This window comes from Silene latifolia, chromosome X (genome assembly GCF_048544455.1).
Source record: "Silene latifolia isolate original U9 population chromosome X, ASM4854445v1, whole genome shotgun sequence".
Classification (NCBI taxonomy): Eukaryota; Viridiplantae; Streptophyta; class Magnoliopsida; order Caryophyllales; family Caryophyllaceae; genus Silene; species Silene latifolia.
In genome coordinates, this window is record NC_133537.1 from 335,797,392 (window position 1) to 335,817,901 (window position 20,510).

Genomic DNA, 20,510 nt, shown 5'->3' on the forward strand with positions numbered 1-20,510 from the left:
TGGATGGTTTCTCCTCAACACCGATGGGGGCGTCAAAAGGAAACTCAGGTCCTGCTGGTTGTGGTGGGATTATTCGCGACGACTCGGGTAATTTCGTTTCGGGTTATCTATTTTCTTGTGGAGTTTGTAATTCTATGAGACCAGAAATGAGAGCTCTGCTGGCCGGATTGGAGCATGCTCGTTCTCTCCATATCACGAAACTTATCGTTTTGATGGACAATAGTTCGTGTGTGAGCTTCTTTTGAGACGAACAACTTTTGAGCCATGAACTACGTCCCTTGGTCCAGCGCTGCAAATAATTAATTAAGCTAGATGGATGGACGGTAAAAATAGATCATTCATATAGAGAGGCAAATTGTGCTGCTGATTGGCTTGCTAATCAAGGCGTTACTTCGGCTCCGTCATCTACCATTTTATCCGACCCACCATACAGTCTGCGTTCTATTTTTCGTGAAGATGTTCTAAGTGTTTCTTTATCTCGTATCGTAGCTGGTTAGTTTCGGGGCTTTGCCCCTCCTATGTACCAAAAAAAAATGCGAAATGGCATATGCAACAACAAACATTTAGGTTTGATCATATTGATGGGTCAATATAGGGTCCTCGACTTGGTGTTCGGTCGGGTTATTCAGGTCGAATCAAATTTGCCAGGTATGTAAATTAGTAGAAAACTTGTTTTATCTGTACCAATAGAGTATACCTTCGCAAAAGCAACCCGACCCGATTGACCCAAACTACATCACCCAAATGCCCAAAATCCGAATTGACTCGACCCGACCCAAACATGACTCGAACCTTCTTGACCCTGTAACTGACCCCACAAAACATAACTCTAATTGAACCGAAAAGACTTAAAATGGCGTTTTCTCTCTTTTCCATTGACCTGAAATGACCCTCCAAAACAACTGTCCCGCTTGACCCGGAACAAACCCGACCAATAAACCCAAACATACCCGAAACCCGAAATTGCCCGACCCAATTCAACCCGAAATCAATGAGAGACCCGAACTTACCTGACTCGAACCCGACCCGATTAATCCGTCTACTAAATCTTTAATAAAGTGTTATTTAACTCATTTTAATCGACCGAAATACTCAATTATCCGTCTAAAGATTGACCAACTAAAAATCATCCATCATGGTAATCACAAAAATAAACACTCCCATGACAAGTCCCTATCCCTCGACCCTCACACACCACTCTTCCTCATCCTCTCATACACACACAACTTTTCCTTCCTCCTATCTTCTTCTTCTTATTAATGTCTGTTCCACATTTCTTGCTTTCTTCACCTTTCTTCCATCACCCCCCTTAATCACACCAACGCACGGATTTTCAATCTAGTAATTATCGAATGAAATTAAACCATCGTTAATAACAATATTAACCCAAAAATGGCTGCCAAAAAGGCTGCAGAAAGCTTCTCAAAAAGCTTAATTGATGAAGTACATAAATGGGGTTTATTAAAACAAACTGGGGTTACACTTAGATATATGATGGAATTTGGGTCTAAACCTACTGATCGTAATTTGTTAATTTCTGCACAATTTCTTCATAAAGAATTGCCTATTCGTATTGCTCGTCGTGCTATTGAACTTGAATCTCTTCCTTATGGTTTATCACTCAAACCTGCTGTTTTGAAGGTATAAAGTTTGTTTCTTTTTTGTTTAATTCGTCAATTTTTTAGTTGGGTTTTTAGTTTTGCATGTTTTTTGTGAAACGGTTAGTCTTGTGTTAGACGGTTTTATTCGGTTAGTGTTAATTGATTCAAACACGACCATGTTGGTGGGTAAAAGTAGTTATTGAAAGAACCCGGTTTTACAATAAACTTGTGTATGGCCGCCTTAAATCAGTAAAAAGATGGATTTTGAGAATGAGTTATGGGGTTTAAGTGATCAAAGATGTGTTTTTGTTGGATTTTGGTATTACCCATTTGTAATTTTTTGTGTAATTTGCAGTGATTGTGGAAATATAATGTGATTTTTGAATGAATTTTTAGTTTCTGTTGATGAATTTTAGTTTTTGAAGTAATTTTCGTCTTGGATCATTCGGGAACAGTCTCTTTTTGTTGGTAATTCAAGGGTAAGGCTGCGTATGTCCGCCCCCCTTTACCTTGCAATTTGAGGGAGTCTTTGAGGCACTGAGGAAATGTTGTTGTTGATGATGATGAACAAGATTTTGATTGGAATTTAGTTGTGTTGTTTTCTGTATTTAGGTTTGATACGTTTGCTGTGGAGTAATCATTGAAAAGTTTTAAACTTTTTCGAGGAATTACGGGGTTGATTATGATTGCATGTTGGTTTTCTGTTGTGATTAGTGGGTTTTGCTTAGATTTTGTTAGGATATAACTATATTAGTACATGTGGTTTTGCCGTGTGAACTAGGATTATGTTGCTAAAACTTAGAATTCGCCGTATGTTAAGTAACTTCCTGTTTAAATTTTGTAGTGCATCAATTTGTTCTCTTTTTAGCTACTTTTGTTGTTATGACTTGTGAGTGCAACTAAAGCGGTGTCTGCATTAAGTGGTTTGCTTGGTAGAGAGTCCTGCTTTCTGTGTAGTTTAAATGAAGTTGAGTATCTTGACGAAGTTCTTAGGTGCCTTTCCTTTATTTATTTGACTTATGTCTTGTTTGGAGGATGTTTCTTTTCGATTTCATTCATCATTTAGGGGACTTTCTTTATGTCGCTAGTTTTGGTGCTTGGCTGTGCCGACAGTGATGTAGGGAGTTGTGTGGGGATGGGATCTCCAAGACCCCACAAATTTTGTGATCTTATCGTATACGATGTGTCTATACATAAAATTTCTCTAATTTTGATATATTAGATGATTAGACTTGTTTTACAGATCGTTTTTGAATTTAGCATTTAGAATCCCACTTCTCAAACTTGATGCCCACACTACTGCATGCCCGAGTAAGTTATACACAAACTCATGAAATATTTTCCTTTGGTCGATTTCTCGTGTAGCCTAATAGCTCCAAAATTCAAGGCGCCTTCCTGCAAGCTTCCTTCACACACTGCAATTTAAACCAAACTTGTAGCTAAGGCTGAAACAAAAATGTAATCATAAAGTTAGCATCATGTAATAATGAAGTTGAGTATGTTGGTCGAGAATCCTACGTTCTGTGTGGTTTAAATGAAGTTGAGTATCTTGATGAACTTGTATGGTGCCTTTCCTTAATTTGTTTGACTTAGGACTTGTATGGAGGATGTTTCTTTTCGATTTCTTCCATCATGTAGTGGCTTTCTCTTATATGTACGTTACTGTTGGTGCTTGGCCGTGCAGACTGCAGACAGTGATATAGGGAGTTGTATTGGGGTGGGATCTCCAGGACCCCACAAATTTTGTGATCTTATCGTATAAGATGTGCTATACATAAATTTCACTAATTTTGCTATTTTAGATGATTAGACTTGTTTTACAGATGTTTTTTGAATTTCGCATTCAGAACCCCACTCCTCAAATTTATGTTCACATTACTGCGTGACTGAGTAAGCGACACACATACTCATGAAATATTTTGCTTTGGCCGATTTCTCGTGTAGCCTAATAGCTCCAACATTCGATGTGCCTTCCTGTAAGCTTCCTTAGCAAACTCTCCACTTCAAACCAAACTTTTAGCTTAGGCTGAAACAAAATGTAATCATATAGTTAGCATCATGTAATAATTTAAGTTTCTAATGGATACCTGACCGATAATTTCATTCCTAATGGAATACTTTGGTTTTGGATAATGATGCAATGGAGCAAAACAATTCACGAAACAAGTTGCACTTGTATTTTTTGGGACTTAGTAGGCATTGGATGCAAATCTCGACGCAATTCCATTTTAGATTACCCAAAAATAATCTATTCGTGTTGTTAACATTTGGATAAGGCTGCATACATTCGAGTGCATTAAAAATTACTGCGTAAGATGATGTACAGCTTTGTATGGTTGTCTTTAACTGGATGGTGGTTTGCATGTAAAATAGTGTGACAATATATGCTTCCCAATCTGGAGTGTGCAACTCTTGACATTAGGAAAAAAGGCGTTATCCAATGACTTCACTCTGTTATTTCAGCTTGCTATTATCTGGACTTCTCATTACAAACTCTCGATGCTATTAACTGTAAATATTCAGCTTAGTATCTCCCTATGTGGATTCTTTACCGTCCTGAGAATTTCGTGTTATGGTGGCCTTGCAACTGTCATTTTAATATCTTTGCATGTAAAGGTGGCTGTGGTCTTTGGAAAGTTGACTGTGATTATGAGAGATTCTTTATTTAAACCAGTGCATGCTTTCTTTCCTCCACAGGTGCGAGATTGGTATGTTGATTCTTTTCGTGATCTGAGATCATTCCCCGATATCAAGTGCAAAACTGATGAATTAGACTTCACACAAATGATTAAGATGATAAAAGTCAGACATAATAATGTCGTTCCTATGATGGCTATGGGTGTCCAGCAGTTGAAGAAAGGCATGGATCCAAAGATTGTTTATGAGGATTTAATTGAAATCCATCAGTTCCTTGATCGTTTTTATATGTCCAGAATAGGCATCCGCATGCTCATAGGTTTGTTATGACTGCTTGTCAATTTTGGGTCTTTCTTTTTCCTGATCTTGTATTTACAGTATTGATTTCTTTTTCTTTTTTCTTTCTTGGTATCTCAGATTACGCGAGCTAATATATCTTTCTGGCTTACCTCAGGGCAACATGTGGCCTTGCATGATGTAAACCCTCTTCCTGATTGTATAGGATATATACATACGAAAATGTCTCCTGTAGAGGTTGCCAGAAATGCTAGTGAGGACGCTCGTGCAATTTGTATGCGCCATTTTGGAAGTGCACCTGAAATTGATATCTATGGAGACCCAAATTTTACATTTCCGTAAGCTTTTCTTTCTACTTGAACTCTTATGCAGACAGAATGGCAATGCACAATTATCGATACCCCCATCCCACCTATATAAAAAACAGAAGAAAATAAAAACTGATGCAGATGATAAAAGAACTCCAAATCTTATATGAGCAGACACGTTTTCTCCTCCGAACCAGTTCAACCAACCATCTTCTTTGAATCGAAGTTCATATTATTTTCGGAGTTTTGTGTAGTTTCTATTGGAATGAAGCTTCCTTTTGCATCGTCTCGTTTGTAAATCAGTTTCTTCCATAATAACATTACTCCACCCCATTCTATTGTCCCCTTTTTTGGTTCAAATTAATTGGCCTTTTCTTGGAGAACTTTCCACGCTTTGTGTATAACGTACTCTAGTGGGGAGGGAATAGTGATGGTAACATGGTACTCTAAGTCAAGGGGTAATAATGGTATTTTGTCATTAACTCTTAAATCTAATCTCTTGTAAAATGAGACAATATACTTGGAATGGAAGGAGTCATAATGCTGAGTACATTTTTAATGTCCAAATTTGGCTCTAATAGTGAATTAACGATGCTGTTTGAGACTTCGAGTAGCTCATTAATATAGTGCTCTCCAATCTCCCAATTCTTGTAGAGACTGTCTTATCAGTTTCGTCTTATCCGTTACAGGTATGTGCCATCACATTTACACATAATGGTTTTCGAGCTGGTTAAAAATTCCTTGCGTGCTGTTCAAGAGCGTTTTATGGACTCTGATGAAGTATTCCCGCCAATTCGAATTATCGTAGCTGATGGATTAGAAGATGTCACGATTAAGGCACGTAATCCAATGCCCAACTGAACCTCTCTTTTATCGATTTCTTGATTCATGGTCTACTCTTCAGACTTCATTGTCTTACTTGACTTACGTAAATGAGAATGTAGGTGTCTGATGAAGGTGGTGGAATTGCAAGAAGTGGTCTTCCGAAGATTTTCACATACCTGTATAGTACTGCTAAGAACCCCTTGGATGATAACACTGATCTTGGAACGGGTGAGAATGTAACAATGGCTGGATATGGATACGGGCTTCCCATAAGTCGCTTATATGCTCGCTATTTTGGAGGTGATCTGCAAATTATTTCAATGGAAGGATATGGTAAATCTTTTTTTCTCTCAACTTTAAAGTCTCCCCATCTTTCGCTAGACATATTGCTCATTTTCCTGTCAAGTTCTTGACATTTGTCTGAAAGTAGCTACGGAATTCACCTCCCCCATTTCTCTCCCAACTTCAACCGACTTTGTGTGAAAGGTTGCTTTAGTAAATCTGGGGTCACGAAGACTTTAGATCGGTTGAAGTGGCAATAAGATTCATCCCTTGAAAGGTTCACTTGGAAGGGTTTTTGGTCATGATGCAGTAATTTTTTTTGGGCTATGTTGCTCACATTTTAGTTATGGTTTACCCATGTCTGACACGATACTCAAGGACGTGGGCAATAGCGAATCCAGAAAAATTTCTTTCCAGGGTGCTGATTAATATTTAAAATCTATATACACGTATAAAAGTTGTAAATTTATTTTTTTAGCCTGAAAATTAGACAAAATACGCAAAAAAAAATTCTGTTTCCGGTGTCCGCGCACCCTGGAATGTTGTTAGTAGATCCGCCGCTGGTCACATGGGTCTGGAATCCTCACCCGATCCTTACAAATTCACACTTTTATGAGGGAGACTCGCTTGATAAAAAGTGAGGAAAAGATGGTGTCTGCAGCACGTAGTATGATTGGAAATTTTTTTAAGTTGCGTCTATCAACCATCACTGTTTAATTCTGAAAAAAATACGAGTTAATAAGGTACTACAAATGTCGCTACATGATTGCAGGTACAGATGCGTATCTCCATTTATCGCGGTTGGGGGACTCTCAAGAACCTCTTCCATAAGAAGCATGGCTGACAAACTTACATTTTAAAGGCATTATTGTACAATCAAATTTGTAGATGTGTATTTAAAGTTTATGTTATTCGTTTCATCTTATTGGTGACGTCGGTTGCATTACTTGATTCCTAAGGCTCTACAATCTCTATATGAGCTTTTATATTGAATGTGATTACAGAATTTGTAAAAGCAGCTGGTGCTGTAATTTCATATACTCTTTGTCTACTGCAAATATTTCTCCAGTATCAATTCGGGTCTGTAATCGAGTTATTTCTGACTGGTTTATCGGGGTTTGTCTCTTCGTTGTGTTGACAACTCTTTAGTAGAACATGTGGGTCGCACTGAGCTGTATCGGTTTTTGGTGGCATGTAGTATGTTACAAGCTGAGTTGTGCTTGGTGGTACAGAAGAGAACAGGAATAGAAGGTTTCATGTAGTATGTCACCCATTCTAGGTATAAGGTATGAGTTTGGAATGAGCTAAACCTATACCTTATGTTTGTTTCATGTTTTTTATACTTTGATACTCATACCTTAAACTCATGTGGTATGGGTTTCTCATACCCAAGAGAAGAGGTGGGTATGAGAATGATACCTTTGGGTATCACAAAAAAAAAAAAAAGAATTAAAAAGAAAAAATGTTGTGAAAATATCCATATTTTTAAAAAATTCATAAAATTAAATTGTTTTAAAGACTTTTCTTGGGGAAAAATATACAATGCCTTTTTTCCCAAACATGTTTAATATATTTAAGAACAAAAATAATATGATATTTAAAAAAAGCAACATATATAAAAAAAATTGTAGAAAAGTTTGAACTAATCGATATATGAAAATTTAAAGTATAAAATTAATAAATAAGTAAATAGTACAGCATCTTATTAATAAAATAAATATATAACAAGATTTGATTCCTCCTTCCAGAATTGAACCAAACACAAGGTATGAGGAATCGAGTTCCAAACTCATACTACCCTGGTTTAATTCCTGATTCCATACCGATACCTTTGTGCGTACCAAACGCTCCCTAAGTGATTATTGTTCTGCTTCAAATTGCAGAGAATAAGTTCGTCACAAGTTATAACCCTTTTGTGCAGATGTCAGTTAGTTTATCTGGTAAAATCATGACTCATAAGGAGTTGTTTTTATCTCGTCAAGAACATATATGCCCTTGTGGTTCGGTTTACACCTTTGTGTTAAGGTGCTTATTAGTGTGATTCATTTTTTCTTGTTTACTCAAATTATAATAAGACGGTCATATAGGGTGAGATAGTTCTTTATATTTGACTCAACTTAATAAATTCGACCGTCATAATCAAAGTATGATCAAGATTATAGAGTAACATTATTTCTTTTTATCAATAAATGAGTGTTTAGAAAATAACCGACTCACACTGCAATACGATCTCAAATTACTCAACAATTACAGCTTTGTCTGATACTCCGTAGACCATAGCGTATTACTTTCTTCGCTCCTATTAATAGTTTTTTATGATTTTTGACCCCAAACAAAAAAAATGGTAATTTTAGACCGCATAAAACACAAATAATTTTGTACTGTATAAAAGAACTATGGAAGATGTTCTATTAAAAAGCTAGATAGGAGAACAAGAGTTAGCTCAAATGGTAAAAGCTCTTTTACCCCAATCATGAAGTTGGAGGTTCGAATTCTCACCCGTGACATATTGCGCTCATTTGAAAAAAAAAAAAAAAAAAAAAAAACTAGATAAAATGAAAATAAATACAGAAACTATTAAATACGGAGAAATACGAAAATAGATGACTTTTTAACTGAAACGGATAGAATATACAGTACCTTATTTCCTTAATTAACAGTTAAGTAGTCAACATCACAAAAATCCAGTCAGAAAAACATCAAAATATAGCTGTAAATGAGTATGTACAAGAGAATAATTTTATTATTTTATTACACAAATATATCCAAAATAAACAGCAAATGACTTCACTTTCTCCTGAAATTTTCAATCATTCTCCCCACTCTGTCAACTTCTTTCTCCCCTCTTTCTAACAAACCCTAATTTTTTCAATTTTCATCATCATCTTCCCCCTTTTTTCTTCTTCTTCAAGATTTTTCAAATTAAACTTGAAATTTAACTATTCTAACTACTAATCACTATCCTAATTTCTCACTTCACTCGTAGTTTTTAAAATTTTTTGATTTTTTTGTTATATGGAGTGAAATTTAGGCGATTTTAGTCAGGAATTTGAGCTAGGGTTTGGTGTTAATTGATTTAATTTAGTGTTGGAAAAGTGTGATTATCGGCTAAAAATGGCGACGGATTTGCCTATGAATCCTCAGATGGAGCAGATCTATGGTGAAATTCGGGATAATTTCCGCGCTCTTGCGTATGTTCTTCGTTTCTGCTTTTGCTTTTGCTTTCGCTCTGTTTTTTTTATGCAACTGTTAATCTACGATTGACTAATTAATGTTGATTTAGTGTTACAGTTCTTAATGCTTAGTACGAGTAGTGGTGAACACGTCTACTATAGTGATTTTAATTCTTTTGCTTTTAGTTAGTGGAATTTGAGCTCATGATGTTGTTAATTTGATGTCAATGATTTGCATTGTTCGATTGTCGTAATCCGAGATTGCTAGTGTTGGATGATCATTTGAACTGTAGTTAGTAGATTGTGAGGGTATATCTTCATTTGCTTTGCACTGGTTTGTGGTGTATACTCTGGTTGTGTATTGTTATGGCGAACTCCGACTGTGAAGTGAAATATGGCAGATTTCTTGTTCATTTGACAGTTTCATAGGACTTGGAAACGTTTTGGGTCTCACTAAAGGCACTGTTGAAGCTCTGTCATGCTCTCCAGTCAGTAATTTGGAGTAGACGGAGATAATGTCCCTACTATAGTAGTTGTATTGAACATAAATTTTGACTCTGCTTATGGTAGGATGGGACGATAATATAAGGTTTAGGCCCTAATATATTAGTTGGCCTCTTCTGCTTAATTTGTGGTAGACTGGTAGGATGGGGTGATAATATAAGGTTTTGGCTGTAGTTTTAAGGTTCCAAATTGATAACTTGCCCTAACTTTTGTACAACAATACCATTTTTTGAGTTGTAATGAGGAGTAGCTTGTTTTTTTTGGTGTTGACCAGGAGTATCCCCTACCGACAGCCGGGGCAATCTCCTTTGGGGTACTGAAGGCAATTTAATGGGTTGACCCCTCCCAAGTTTGGCTTTTTCATTCGCAAGAGTCGGGAATCGAACGCCTGACCACTTGTTTAAGAGATGAGAGCCCTTACCACTCACACCCACCAACTTTGGTCATGATTGTTGTGAAAATGTCGGGCACAGCAGTGTTAAGTGTTGGACATGACTGTTGTGAAAACGTGTCAATTTTTTACGATTAAAATGAAGTGCCAGAGTGTCTTGTCGTTTCGGTAGGTCAGCAATACACAACCAAAGTGAAGTGTTGAAGTAGCATAGTTGAGTGAAAGAAAGAGTCTAATAGAATAAGTAGAATAATAAATTTGAACTTGTATTTAGTTTAACTGTAAAACTAGAAGAAATTAATGAAAAAAATTAGGTAGCTTTGCACTTTATGCCTAGGTGCACTTTCTTAAACTAAGACTCGGCTTTTTCAGTAATTTAGCCAAGTAGCTAGCTAACATCTTAACAGCGTAAGGATGCAAAACAGAAAAGTCTTCATTATGCGATCAATTGAATTTTGCAACCGTCTAAGAGATTTACAAATTTTGCACCCAGGCCATTGAGATGTGATTTGCAGTGCTTTACAAACGATTTTACATGGGCAGCCTAACATGAAAACATAGTTTCAAAAATTGAACAATGTGAAACTTGATGATTTAACAGTCCATGAATGTTTGGCATATTTATTAGTTTAAGTTATTTATTCGCCGAGTATGGTTACATGCTAGACTGGATTGTGTTAATTCCAAATCGACTTAGGGCTAGAATTAACGCATAGCGAATCGCTTTTTTGTTCGTATGTTGCTATTATATTTTTTATGTCCTCTTTGTTGACATTTGATGGTTTGTTCTTTCAGCAATGGCTTCCAGAAGTTGGACAAGATTAAAGACCCCAATAGACAGAGTAATCAACTGGAAGAACTTACAGGAAAGATGAGGGAATGCAAAAGGTAGTTAACATTTGGATATACTTTTCAAGCTCCAAACATTTCGCATGCTTTGTTATTTACACATCATTTTAAATGTTAATCAAACTTACTTTAACTATTACAACCTTTTAAACTCTTATTTTCCATTCTGTTCCATTAACAAGGCTTTGTTCCAATCTTACTTTAACTATTCCGGCCTCCCATTCGTTTATCTCGTTTTCAAGAGACTCGTGTTAGTGGACTCTAAATCATCGTGGCACCAATGCTTTGTTACAACATATGCCTTATAATATAGTATTTTATGGTACAATTTTTGGCCGCCGCCGAGGTATTATTGTGATTCAGTCTGGTCTATGCACCTGTAACAAAAAAGTATTTTACATTTGTTTTCCTGTTGTATAGACTTAAACAAGGTTTTAGGGTTATGATTCCTATGAATTTTATATGGGGTTCTCAATCTGATTTTAACATCTTTCTACTGTAGATTGATCAAGGAGTTTGATCGGGAAATCAAAGATGAAGAGGCCAGAAACTCGCCTGAAGTCAACAAGAAACTGAACGATGAGAAGCAGTCTATGGTTAGAAGCCTCTCTTTCATTTGTGGTTCTCATAATAATTTTACGAAGAGACATTTTCCTCCATTCCTAATGTGCTTGCCCAAAGAATTATATAAGTGGTGGATGCTACCACGAGATGCAGTTTAGAAATTTTGATCTAACATCGTAGGCAGTAATTCAGGATACTGTTGCAGACTTACAGATACTGTATTTTGCGTATCTCATTTTGATGGTTGCACTTGTGACTTTGGTGTCTGATTGGGCGTTCTTATTAGGTAAATGTTGTTAGAATTCAGGATAAGCAAAACATGACCCAAAGCGATTATGTTTCTATATAAGCAGATATAACTCTAGACTAGCATCCTGTAATAACTAATTAATGTCCCTTGAGTCGTGATTAGGATCCTATTATTTCAGAATATGCAATGCTACCCTGAGTACTACTATTTTATACTTGAATGAAACCTTACAGCGAGATTATTTTCTTATTTTTGCCCTTAACATTTTGCAGATCAAGGAGCTAAATTCTTACGTCAGCTTGAGGAAGACGTAAGTTCACCTCCTAAACTGTCCCCCTCCCCGGGTTATCCTCTTGGATTCGCTTGATGAGCCTAATAATATTTAATTAAAGGAAGTTATTTTGACTTGGTAGTGTTGGTACCGCACTACCACCATACGAGAAACAAAGCAACCCTGAATTTTTCCTTAACAATGATCCTTTTTTCTACTTCACAGCCTGGGAGATGGGCATAGACATCAGTTCTTCTAGTTTTGTATTTTGTAGAGGTGTGGGTAGAGGCCTGTGCATCTGGCAAACCTTAATAGAAAGAAGCATGCTATCTAGGGCAACTTTCTGTTCTGTTTCTTTTACTAGGAATAGGGATTTACAAAGTTTCTTCTATGTATCAGTATAGGATGCAGGTCAATAGGTTTTGAAACCATTGACCGAAGATAATCCTTTGGATGTGGGATAATCTGTGCTTTATGTGTAGATAGTGTCTACCTGATGGTATTTTTCATCCATCACTGATGTTTACCTTCAAACTAACTTGGGTGACTCTCTTTTAACTTTTCTTGAAGGTATTTGAGTACCCTTGGTAACAAGAAGGTGGAATTATTTGACATGGGAGCCGGGAGTAGTGAACCAACGGCTGAAGAAAATGTTCAGATGGCATCATGTGAGATATAGTCTTACCTCACATTTTATTTTAATTGTAATCCTTCACTCACTAGTCATCGCACTTATTAAGTTTGTTGGGATTGTGCTCGACTACTGGAGCTCTAGCCTAATTACTCTACGTGATTTCGTGGCTTTTGATTTGTTGAAAAATAAATTTAATTTCTTCATACATTTTTCCAAACAAGCATTGGGTTTTTCGGTCTGGATTTACGAGGGATTTCCATTTCGTTGTCAATTATCTGCTATTCTGCTTGGAGTATAAAATTCGCTATAAGATGAATTTTCTTATAGCTTCAAACTTTCATGACATCTATATATTGTAAACTTAACTGATTGTGTCTGGTCACTGCTCACTGGCTTGGTTATTTCACATAAATTTCACTTTACCTTGGAAAGCCTGCTGATACTTAATTCTGTCTTCTCCGCATAGCAATGACAAATCAAGAACTTATTCATGCTGGGAACAAGACATTGGATGAGACTGACCAAGCGATTGAGCGTTCCAAGCAGGTGACAATATCTTGTGCTATCAACACCCTATCATCTTTAGGCTCTTTTTTTGTGACTTTAAATCCTGATATATAGCTGGATTGTTCAGGTTGTTGCCCAAACTCTTGAGGTTGGAACGCAAACTGCATCTAATTTAAAGGGGCAAGTAAGTTTCATCAATGAGCAAATTCTTTTCATTTTCTTCGGCAACAAAAAATTAATCCCGCGTTACTTTTGTTGCAGACTGATCAAATGGGTCGGATTGTTAATGATTTAGATACAATTCAATTTTCAATCAAGAAAGCGTCTCAGTTGGTCAAGGAAATTGGTCGGCAGGTTTGCATATTTTCACCGTGATAAACTTGGTCATGCTCAAGTGACGAGTGCTATTTTTAAGCGTTGTATTATCATCAGTCCTAATCTTTGCTATTTGCATGGTTGCAGGTTGCCACTGACAAGTGTATCATGCTTTTCCTCTTACTTATTGTCTGCGGTGTGATAGCAATAATCGTGGTGAAGGTACATAAGTACACAAATTGCCAACTTTTGGATCGATAATTCCCATACATGCTTTTAGACTTATGGTGAATTGGTGATTACCCTAGAGCTACTAGGCTATTACAGTATTACCTTTAGTTTACATCTGCATGAAGCCATGAAGTATTGCTGCGCCTTTTTTTCTTTATTTTGGGGGTATAGGGGAGTTTACATACATTTACATGCATGAAGTCAACAAATATTACCTTTGACCATTAATTCTCAAAATAAATGTCGCGATACGTGCTAGATATTATCAAAACAACAACAAAAGTTTTTCAGATTTTCACAAATATTGTATATTGTGAGAAGATATCTGTCGAAGTACTTGTTGTCTTTGGTACTCTTATATGGGGTAAGATATCTGTTAAATTACTTTACTCGTCGTGTCTCAGATTGTGCATCCAAACAACAAAGACATAAGGGACATCCCTGGATTAGCACCTCCAGCTCAGACGACGAGGAGGCTATTGTATGTGAAGGCTGCTGAACAATTTGGGTAGTTTACTTTTACTGGAGTTCCAGTTTTTCCACTGGGGTGCATGGATTCTCGGGTTGCTACCCAATATTGTTGTGTATATCGAGCTTTGTCTTTTATATGTAAATCCTGGTTGAGGTTTTTGTCCATCGTTCCTCGGTTGTGTTCTGCCCCCAGTTGTGGTGGCTTCTTGAGATTGTTTCTGCTGTCATTGAAATTATTTTGCTGTCAATATCTTACCCTGTATTAGACATAGGAGCAAATTTGTGACGATTATTTCAAGATATTCGAGTGTAAATGTTCTGTATTGGTCATCAGTGTTATTTGTTCACTAGACATTGATTGATTGCAACATTTGACTCGAGACTTTCTTTGGACATGCTGAAAAATTCCCGTTGTCAGACGAACAATTTCATTTTCATTTGATGGGATTCTGGAAAACAAATCTGGTGGCTTAAAATTTTTCAACACAAACTGAATGCAGCGAATACAAAATTCTCGTATAAAAAAAAAAACATTTATTTACATTCAGACCAACCAGATCATTCATGTACACAATAAGTTTAATTGTGTACATCGGTGTTCAATGATTGAATAATGATGTCTTTTACGAGTAAAGCAAAAAAAAGGGAGGGAAAGACTACATAACACTTGCAAAAACCAATAAAAAAAATCTTGAAAAAAATGTCACCCTACGAGAAGGTGTAAGAGTTGCGGATTACAAAAGCTGAAATAATTCATTTATATTACATGATAATAATAGAGAATCAAGCTATTTGCACATTTCAATGTAACATTCACTACAAACTCCTTGATGGAAGGAGGCAACTTTATGCCTTTTGAGGCTTCATTGCTGAGGCCCTGTCCGGGTGTTCAACAAAGGCTGAAGAGCTTTCACTACGATGCTCATATTGGGTCGGAAGTCAGATTCATACTGTACACATAGAGCAGCAACAGCTGCCATCTGTTCCAACCAAGTGAAGAAAGGGAATTAGAACATGCATTTTTTTTGTCATTATACGACTTTTATAATATTCACCTGGTGCATGAGCAATTCTCGACACAATTAGTTAGCTATGGGTATCCTGGAACAATCGTTTAGGGTGTGTTTGGATTGAGTGATTTGGAGGGAAAAGAAAGGGAGGGAGCGTAGGGGATTTAAAATCCCTTGTTTGGATAGAAAATAAGGGTGGAGAGAAATGAAGGGGAAAGGATTTGGAAGGATCCATTTTCCCTCCTACAAGGCAAATCAAAATCTCTTCACATTAGGCAAGATTTGGAGGGAAATTTCATCCAAACACCCATGTCCCCCTCCCCCTCCTCTTCCCTTCCTTCCCTTTCCCTTCCCTCCTTCCTCCTCCCCTCCCTTTTCCTCCTATTTTGGTATCCAAACAAGGCCCTAGTATTTTCAACACAGAAGTAGGGATGCATATATGATGAGGTAGCCACTAGCCGGTCAATACATGCAATTTTCATTATAGGTCGGTAAGGCTGCATATATTCGGCTATAAAAAAGGGCCTGTGACTGCTGTCTGTGAGGCACTGTGGTTAATTTTGTTAAATAAATGGAATGATTAATCAGCAAGCTCTACTTCGTTAAAGACAGCGATTATTTCTCTGAATGAGTTCATTACCTTCGCAACTGCTTTGGGAGGATAATCTGATCCCAATCTTGGATCAACACATTGCTTAACCTTGTCTTCACTGAGTTTTGGAGTTGCCTTAAATAAGCAAAAGAGTAGAAATAAACTGGCTGCAAAAATTAGAAGACGTGATCAAGGAATAAGAAAATCATTCATAAAGAAAATTACCCATGTTACAAGACTCTGTTGTCCACGGGGTAATGTATGGTCAACAGGTTTGCGTCCTGTTAAGAGCTCCAAAAGGACGACACCGTAACTGTAAACATCACTCTTTGAACTTAATTGCCCTGTCATAGCATATCTACCATCCAAATTCAAGAAAACAAGCATATGTTAGCACTTAACCTGATTTGCAGCATCAAGGAATCACAAAGATATGCTCCGAATTTAGAGGCGAAAAACTTGAGCCATTAAAAACCCTCGTTCAAATAGTCACAATGCCATTAAACACCTATTTCCTGGTTACTTCGTATTTTTACGGTGAAAGGCATATCATAACAACCCTAGCTTAGTGCCTCAAGGGATGCTACTGTCCGCCGTTGGTGAGCTAAGACGAGCATGACGTACACAGCCTTGCACCTTGATGGAAACAGGCAGAGAGTGTTTCTAAATGGCTCATTATGAAAATTGCTTCAAAACTCGCAATATACAATCGATTTTCTTTTATAAGCCTTTTGCTTCTATAATCAATCACATTCTAAATTTCTAACCCATGGTATAGCAAGTCCCGATGGAAATAGAATTAGCAAGGGGAAAAGCATGTAAGTATTAAAAACCTAAAAGCTAGAAACTTAGATTGTGATATAGAAATAATGATTTTGATAACTTGTTTTCCCATTAGTTACTCACGGATAGCAAAACCAGCATTCTTGATCACCAGATTTTGAGAAATAGCTGGGCTATGAGGTAATTCTCAAATTTGAGAAAATATATATAACAGACAGTGATTATCAATATACTCTGTAGGTATTTTATAAACTAGAGCTGTTATATACTAATAATTAATTAATTATATACTTGACGAATTAGCACTCCATAATCCATCTTACCATGTTAATAATAGCCAATATATATATATTTATCGAAGAGAGAGAGTTGACTTTTAGATGATGAAAGAATCTTAGTACTGCCAACCAAAAAACTTACTCAGGAGCATGGTAGCCAAATGTGCCAAGAACACGTGTCGAATGTAGACGTGCTGCCATATCAGGGGCTTGGTTTGACAGGTCAAAATCAGCGATTTTAGCGACATCTTCGTCAAACAGGAGAACATTGCTAGACTTAATATCACGATGAATAATGTGAGGCTGAGCTTTCTCATGCAAATACTCGAGGCCTCTTGCTGCCCCGACAGCGATTTTGACTCTTTGCGCCCAGGTCAGCACAGGACCAGGCTGTGCTCCTTTGACACCTTTCCGTCCTAATTTCATGAAGCGTTATTCTATTAGTAAAAAAACACTAACTTAGATCTAATAGACTTACATCACTTCTCCTGAAGCACCACTGCTCAGATATCTTGCTCAGTGTACGCACCCAATTATTTTATATTTCCTTTCCTTTGACCTTTTCTATATTGGTAACATGTGACGAGGTGCAAGGTGCAAGGTGCAGGCACAAGAGCCATGCAGTTTTTGAAAACGTCGTATTTTCAAAATAATTTTTTGTGCAATAAAACCTTTTTGAATTTGAAAGACGGTTAACATTTAAGAAAATATGAGCTAGATATAACGGAGTAACAGGAAAGGTATAGTAAGGGAACTAGAAGAAATTGCATGGTTATGCTCCAAATAAGTTATGGCTGCGCAGAAGGCGTCCCAAAGGGCCCCGAGGTGTTCTGGCTAGTGCCTTACAGCCTTAGTAAGCCTTCTGCTTTATTAAAGTAAGCGAAATTACTATCGACAAGAGAAAAAATAGCTACTAACCATGTAGAATATCATGGAGTGAACCATTAGGAGCGTATTCGTAGGCAAGGACCCGAAGGGTGCTATCAAGACAATACCCAACCAACTCAAGGACATTTTCATGCTTAAGTCTTGACACCATTGAAACCTGTAGGACATGTCCTAGGATGTTAATTCACTGGAAAATAAAAATGTCAAAGGCGTTAGAACAATACTTCAGAGGGATTTACCTGTCCCAAAAACTCTTGCTCGGGTTGCTTACAAGAATCTAATTTTTTTAATGCTGCAGCCTGACCATTCTTTAGAACACCATAGTAAACTCTTCCATAAGAACCCTCGCCAATCAGAGCCTTTGTCCCAAAATTGTCAGTAACTTCCTTTAACTCGTCTACGGTGATAGCAGCAACAGCCGGCGGCTGAAAATTTACAGTTTGTGTGTCCTTTGGTTTGTCTTCTCTCATTGGGTAAGCTGCGTTGTGGCCTAAACATGATCTACTCTGTTAATATTGTCCATTCTAAAGCAACATGCAAAATTGATAAATCTATCGCTCGACATGTAAGAGCTTGACAAATTGACAATTTATCAAAATAACAACAACATTACCCTAGTGTCTCAAAGCCTCCCGTCTAAGGTGGGTAGGATGTACGCAACCTTAACCCCGGTGCTAAAACACAATTTATTTATGTAAAGAAGAATGAACATGATATAAGCATTATTGTAAAACCAAAAATACCCAATAGAAGGTCGTTACTATAAAGTACTTTTACAGGGGTATATGAGCAAATATCAGGTGGTTTTACTATATCAAATTAAAACACCTTACAAGACTTTAGTGTTTTATTGTAGAAGATATAGAGAGGCTTTTCCCATATGACAGTCATCAAACAAAGAATCGAAAATGTTTTACAGACAATCTTAGTTCAAAGATTCTCAATCTCGATGATAATGTGTATTTACTCTTTACCTGCGGGATTACTTGTCATGAAAGCTCCATTGTCACCGCCTCTCTGAAAATCATCATCACCACAGCAACCGAAGCAGCTCATCACTCTAGAATAGCGTAGCAAAGTTATAATAAGTTCCAAGAAACAGCGAGTCTTACGAGTCAACAAGCTAACAAAAATTAACTGAATTACTTCAGTATAGTTATTACTATTCCTTCAACAAATCCAACAACAAATAAGACGGCTAATTCAATCCAACAGATATCCAAGAACAATAAAACTCGAAAAAAACATAGACATACATATTCCCTTATAGATTTAAATTTATAAACATCAAGGTATACTATCTGCTCACACCAAAACTTCAACTAAATAGGGAAAATCACCCCAAAATCAATGGTCTAACTTTCTAACAAACCAACCCATCTTAGTGATCATAACGCCACACCGGAGTGTAATCTGCTAATCAAATCCCACCTTAGAAATGTTAAGCTATTAAAATAACGCTCTCACATAGTGAGTGGCAGAGAACATTTCAGCTGCAAAGCAATCATTCCCCTAAAAAGAGGCATTTTGCCCAATTTGTGTGATTAAAATATCAAAATCTATAAATTTTATACACTAATTTGGAAATTTCCAACTAATACACTTAATTCTACAACAGAAATTTCTTGCTCAAATAAATAAATCAAAATTCAAGAACTTCCCCCAACAACAACAATCAATCAACAAAATTACAAACATAATCAATCAAATTAACAGAAAACCAAGCTCAATTAAACAAACCCAATTACTTCCACACATCAAATTCACTAAAAACTACACTAATCATACCCATAACACTTCAGATCACTAACATCAAGCAAAAGGGGGGAAAATCAAATTTAAACTAAAACATGAACTATATTAAAAATTAAAAGGTACCCAGTAAAATATAAGCAATAAATTGATGATATGAAGCTTACTTAGAGATTGATCTGATAAAATTGATGAAATTCGATGGAAAGATTGAAACTTTGAAGAGGGTTTGCTTTCCAGGGTGTGTTGAGTATGAAAGTAGGATGGTATGAAACTAACAACTACGGAGAATGTACTAAAAGCAAGTGAGTGAGCGCATTATACGGGTAAGGAAGTGAGACTTTTTTAGACTATGGCATGGGTTGCGTGGAATTTTTGCAAAGGGGTCGGAAAAAACCGTGCTAGTTTTATATGAGACGTTTTTATGATAACTTGAACTGTTATGACCCATTTTTTTTACTGAAACTGTCTGAATTGAATTGAACTTATTGGAACTGAACTGAACTAAACTGAATTTAATGGAGTTGAACTGAATTGAACTAAAGTGAAGTAAGACTTGATTTGCAAAGAGAAAAGTTGAACTTAACTGAATTGAATGAAAATAAGTTGAAATTAAATCCAAAAGAACAGGATCGTGATGAGTACTCGTTATAATTTTTATTTCATATGTATATTTTCTTTTGTTTGTTGCTTGTGTATTACCTCATACATTTGGTATGTGAGATGTAATGGAGTATATCGATGTTGTTGGAGTGTACCGACGAAGTAAGGCATACCCGAAACATGATAGTCGGCACCGTGACGATAAAGATAATGTAAAGGAAAATATTAGTGCTCCAACTCCTTTGTGAATCAGTGCATCCCTTGTTGGAACTCATACATTCATATTGATTATCATCAATATAATTACCCTTGTATTATGTATAAATATAGCTCTGTTGTAAATCACTAATAATATTTTTTTTCCAGAAAAATCATTAATGATATTTACAATTATCAATCTTTGTTATAAATTTTACAATATCTAAAAGTGAGTTTATAAAAGACTCACTTATAAAAGAAAAAGATTCGGGGAAATAGGTTACATTTGAAGTTAT

General features: G+C 36.5%; 3 protein-coding genes across 3 annotated transcripts; 2 read left to right on the forward strand and 1 right to left on the reverse strand.

The window, feature by feature from the left end:
- Window positions 1-1,135: 1,135 nt before the first annotated feature.
- LOC141619005 (pyruvate dehydrogenase (acetyl-transferring) kinase, mitochondrial) lies at window positions 1,136-6,990 on the forward strand. The gene is made up of 6 exons (XM_074436048.1): window positions 1,136-1,641; window positions 4,299-4,557; window positions 4,693-4,873; window positions 5,533-5,680; window positions 5,788-6,001; window positions 6,723-6,990. The coding sequence occupies exons 1-6, from the start codon at window positions 1,393-1,395 to the stop codon at window positions 6,779-6,781; spliced, it is 1,110 nt and encodes a 369-aa protein (XP_074292149.1). The 5' UTR covers window positions 1,136-1,392; the 3' UTR covers window positions 6,782-6,990.
- Window positions 6,991-8,684: 1,694 nt separating this feature from the next.
- On the forward strand, window positions 8,685-14,443 carry LOC141619007 (putative plant SNARE 13). The gene is made up of 10 exons (XM_074436050.1): window positions 8,685-9,141; window positions 10,814-10,906; window positions 11,370-11,463; window positions 11,954-11,991; window positions 12,523-12,620; window positions 13,053-13,132; window positions 13,221-13,277; window positions 13,355-13,447; window positions 13,556-13,630; window positions 14,044-14,443. Exons 1-10 carry the CDS (start codon window positions 9,065-9,067, stop codon window positions 14,149-14,151), a joined length of 813 nt encoding a protein of 270 aa, XP_074292151.1. The 5' UTR covers window positions 8,685-9,064; the 3' UTR covers window positions 14,152-14,443.
- Window positions 14,444-14,784: 341 nt separating this feature from the next.
- Window positions 14,785-19,730, reverse strand: LOC141619006 (pto-interacting protein 1-like). The gene is made up of 8 exons (XM_074436049.1): window positions 19,581-19,730; window positions 18,636-18,721; window positions 17,901-18,151; window positions 17,692-17,818; window positions 16,916-17,189; window positions 15,938-16,070; window positions 15,761-15,847; window positions 14,785-15,090 (listed from the first exon to the last, which is right to left on the reverse strand). Exons 2-8 carry the CDS (start codon window positions 18,715-18,717, stop codon window positions 14,974-14,976), a joined length of 1,071 nt encoding a protein of 356 aa, XP_074292150.1. The 5' UTR covers window positions 18,718-18,721; window positions 19,581-19,730; the 3' UTR covers window positions 14,785-14,973.
- Window positions 19,731-20,510: the final 780 nt, after the last annotated feature.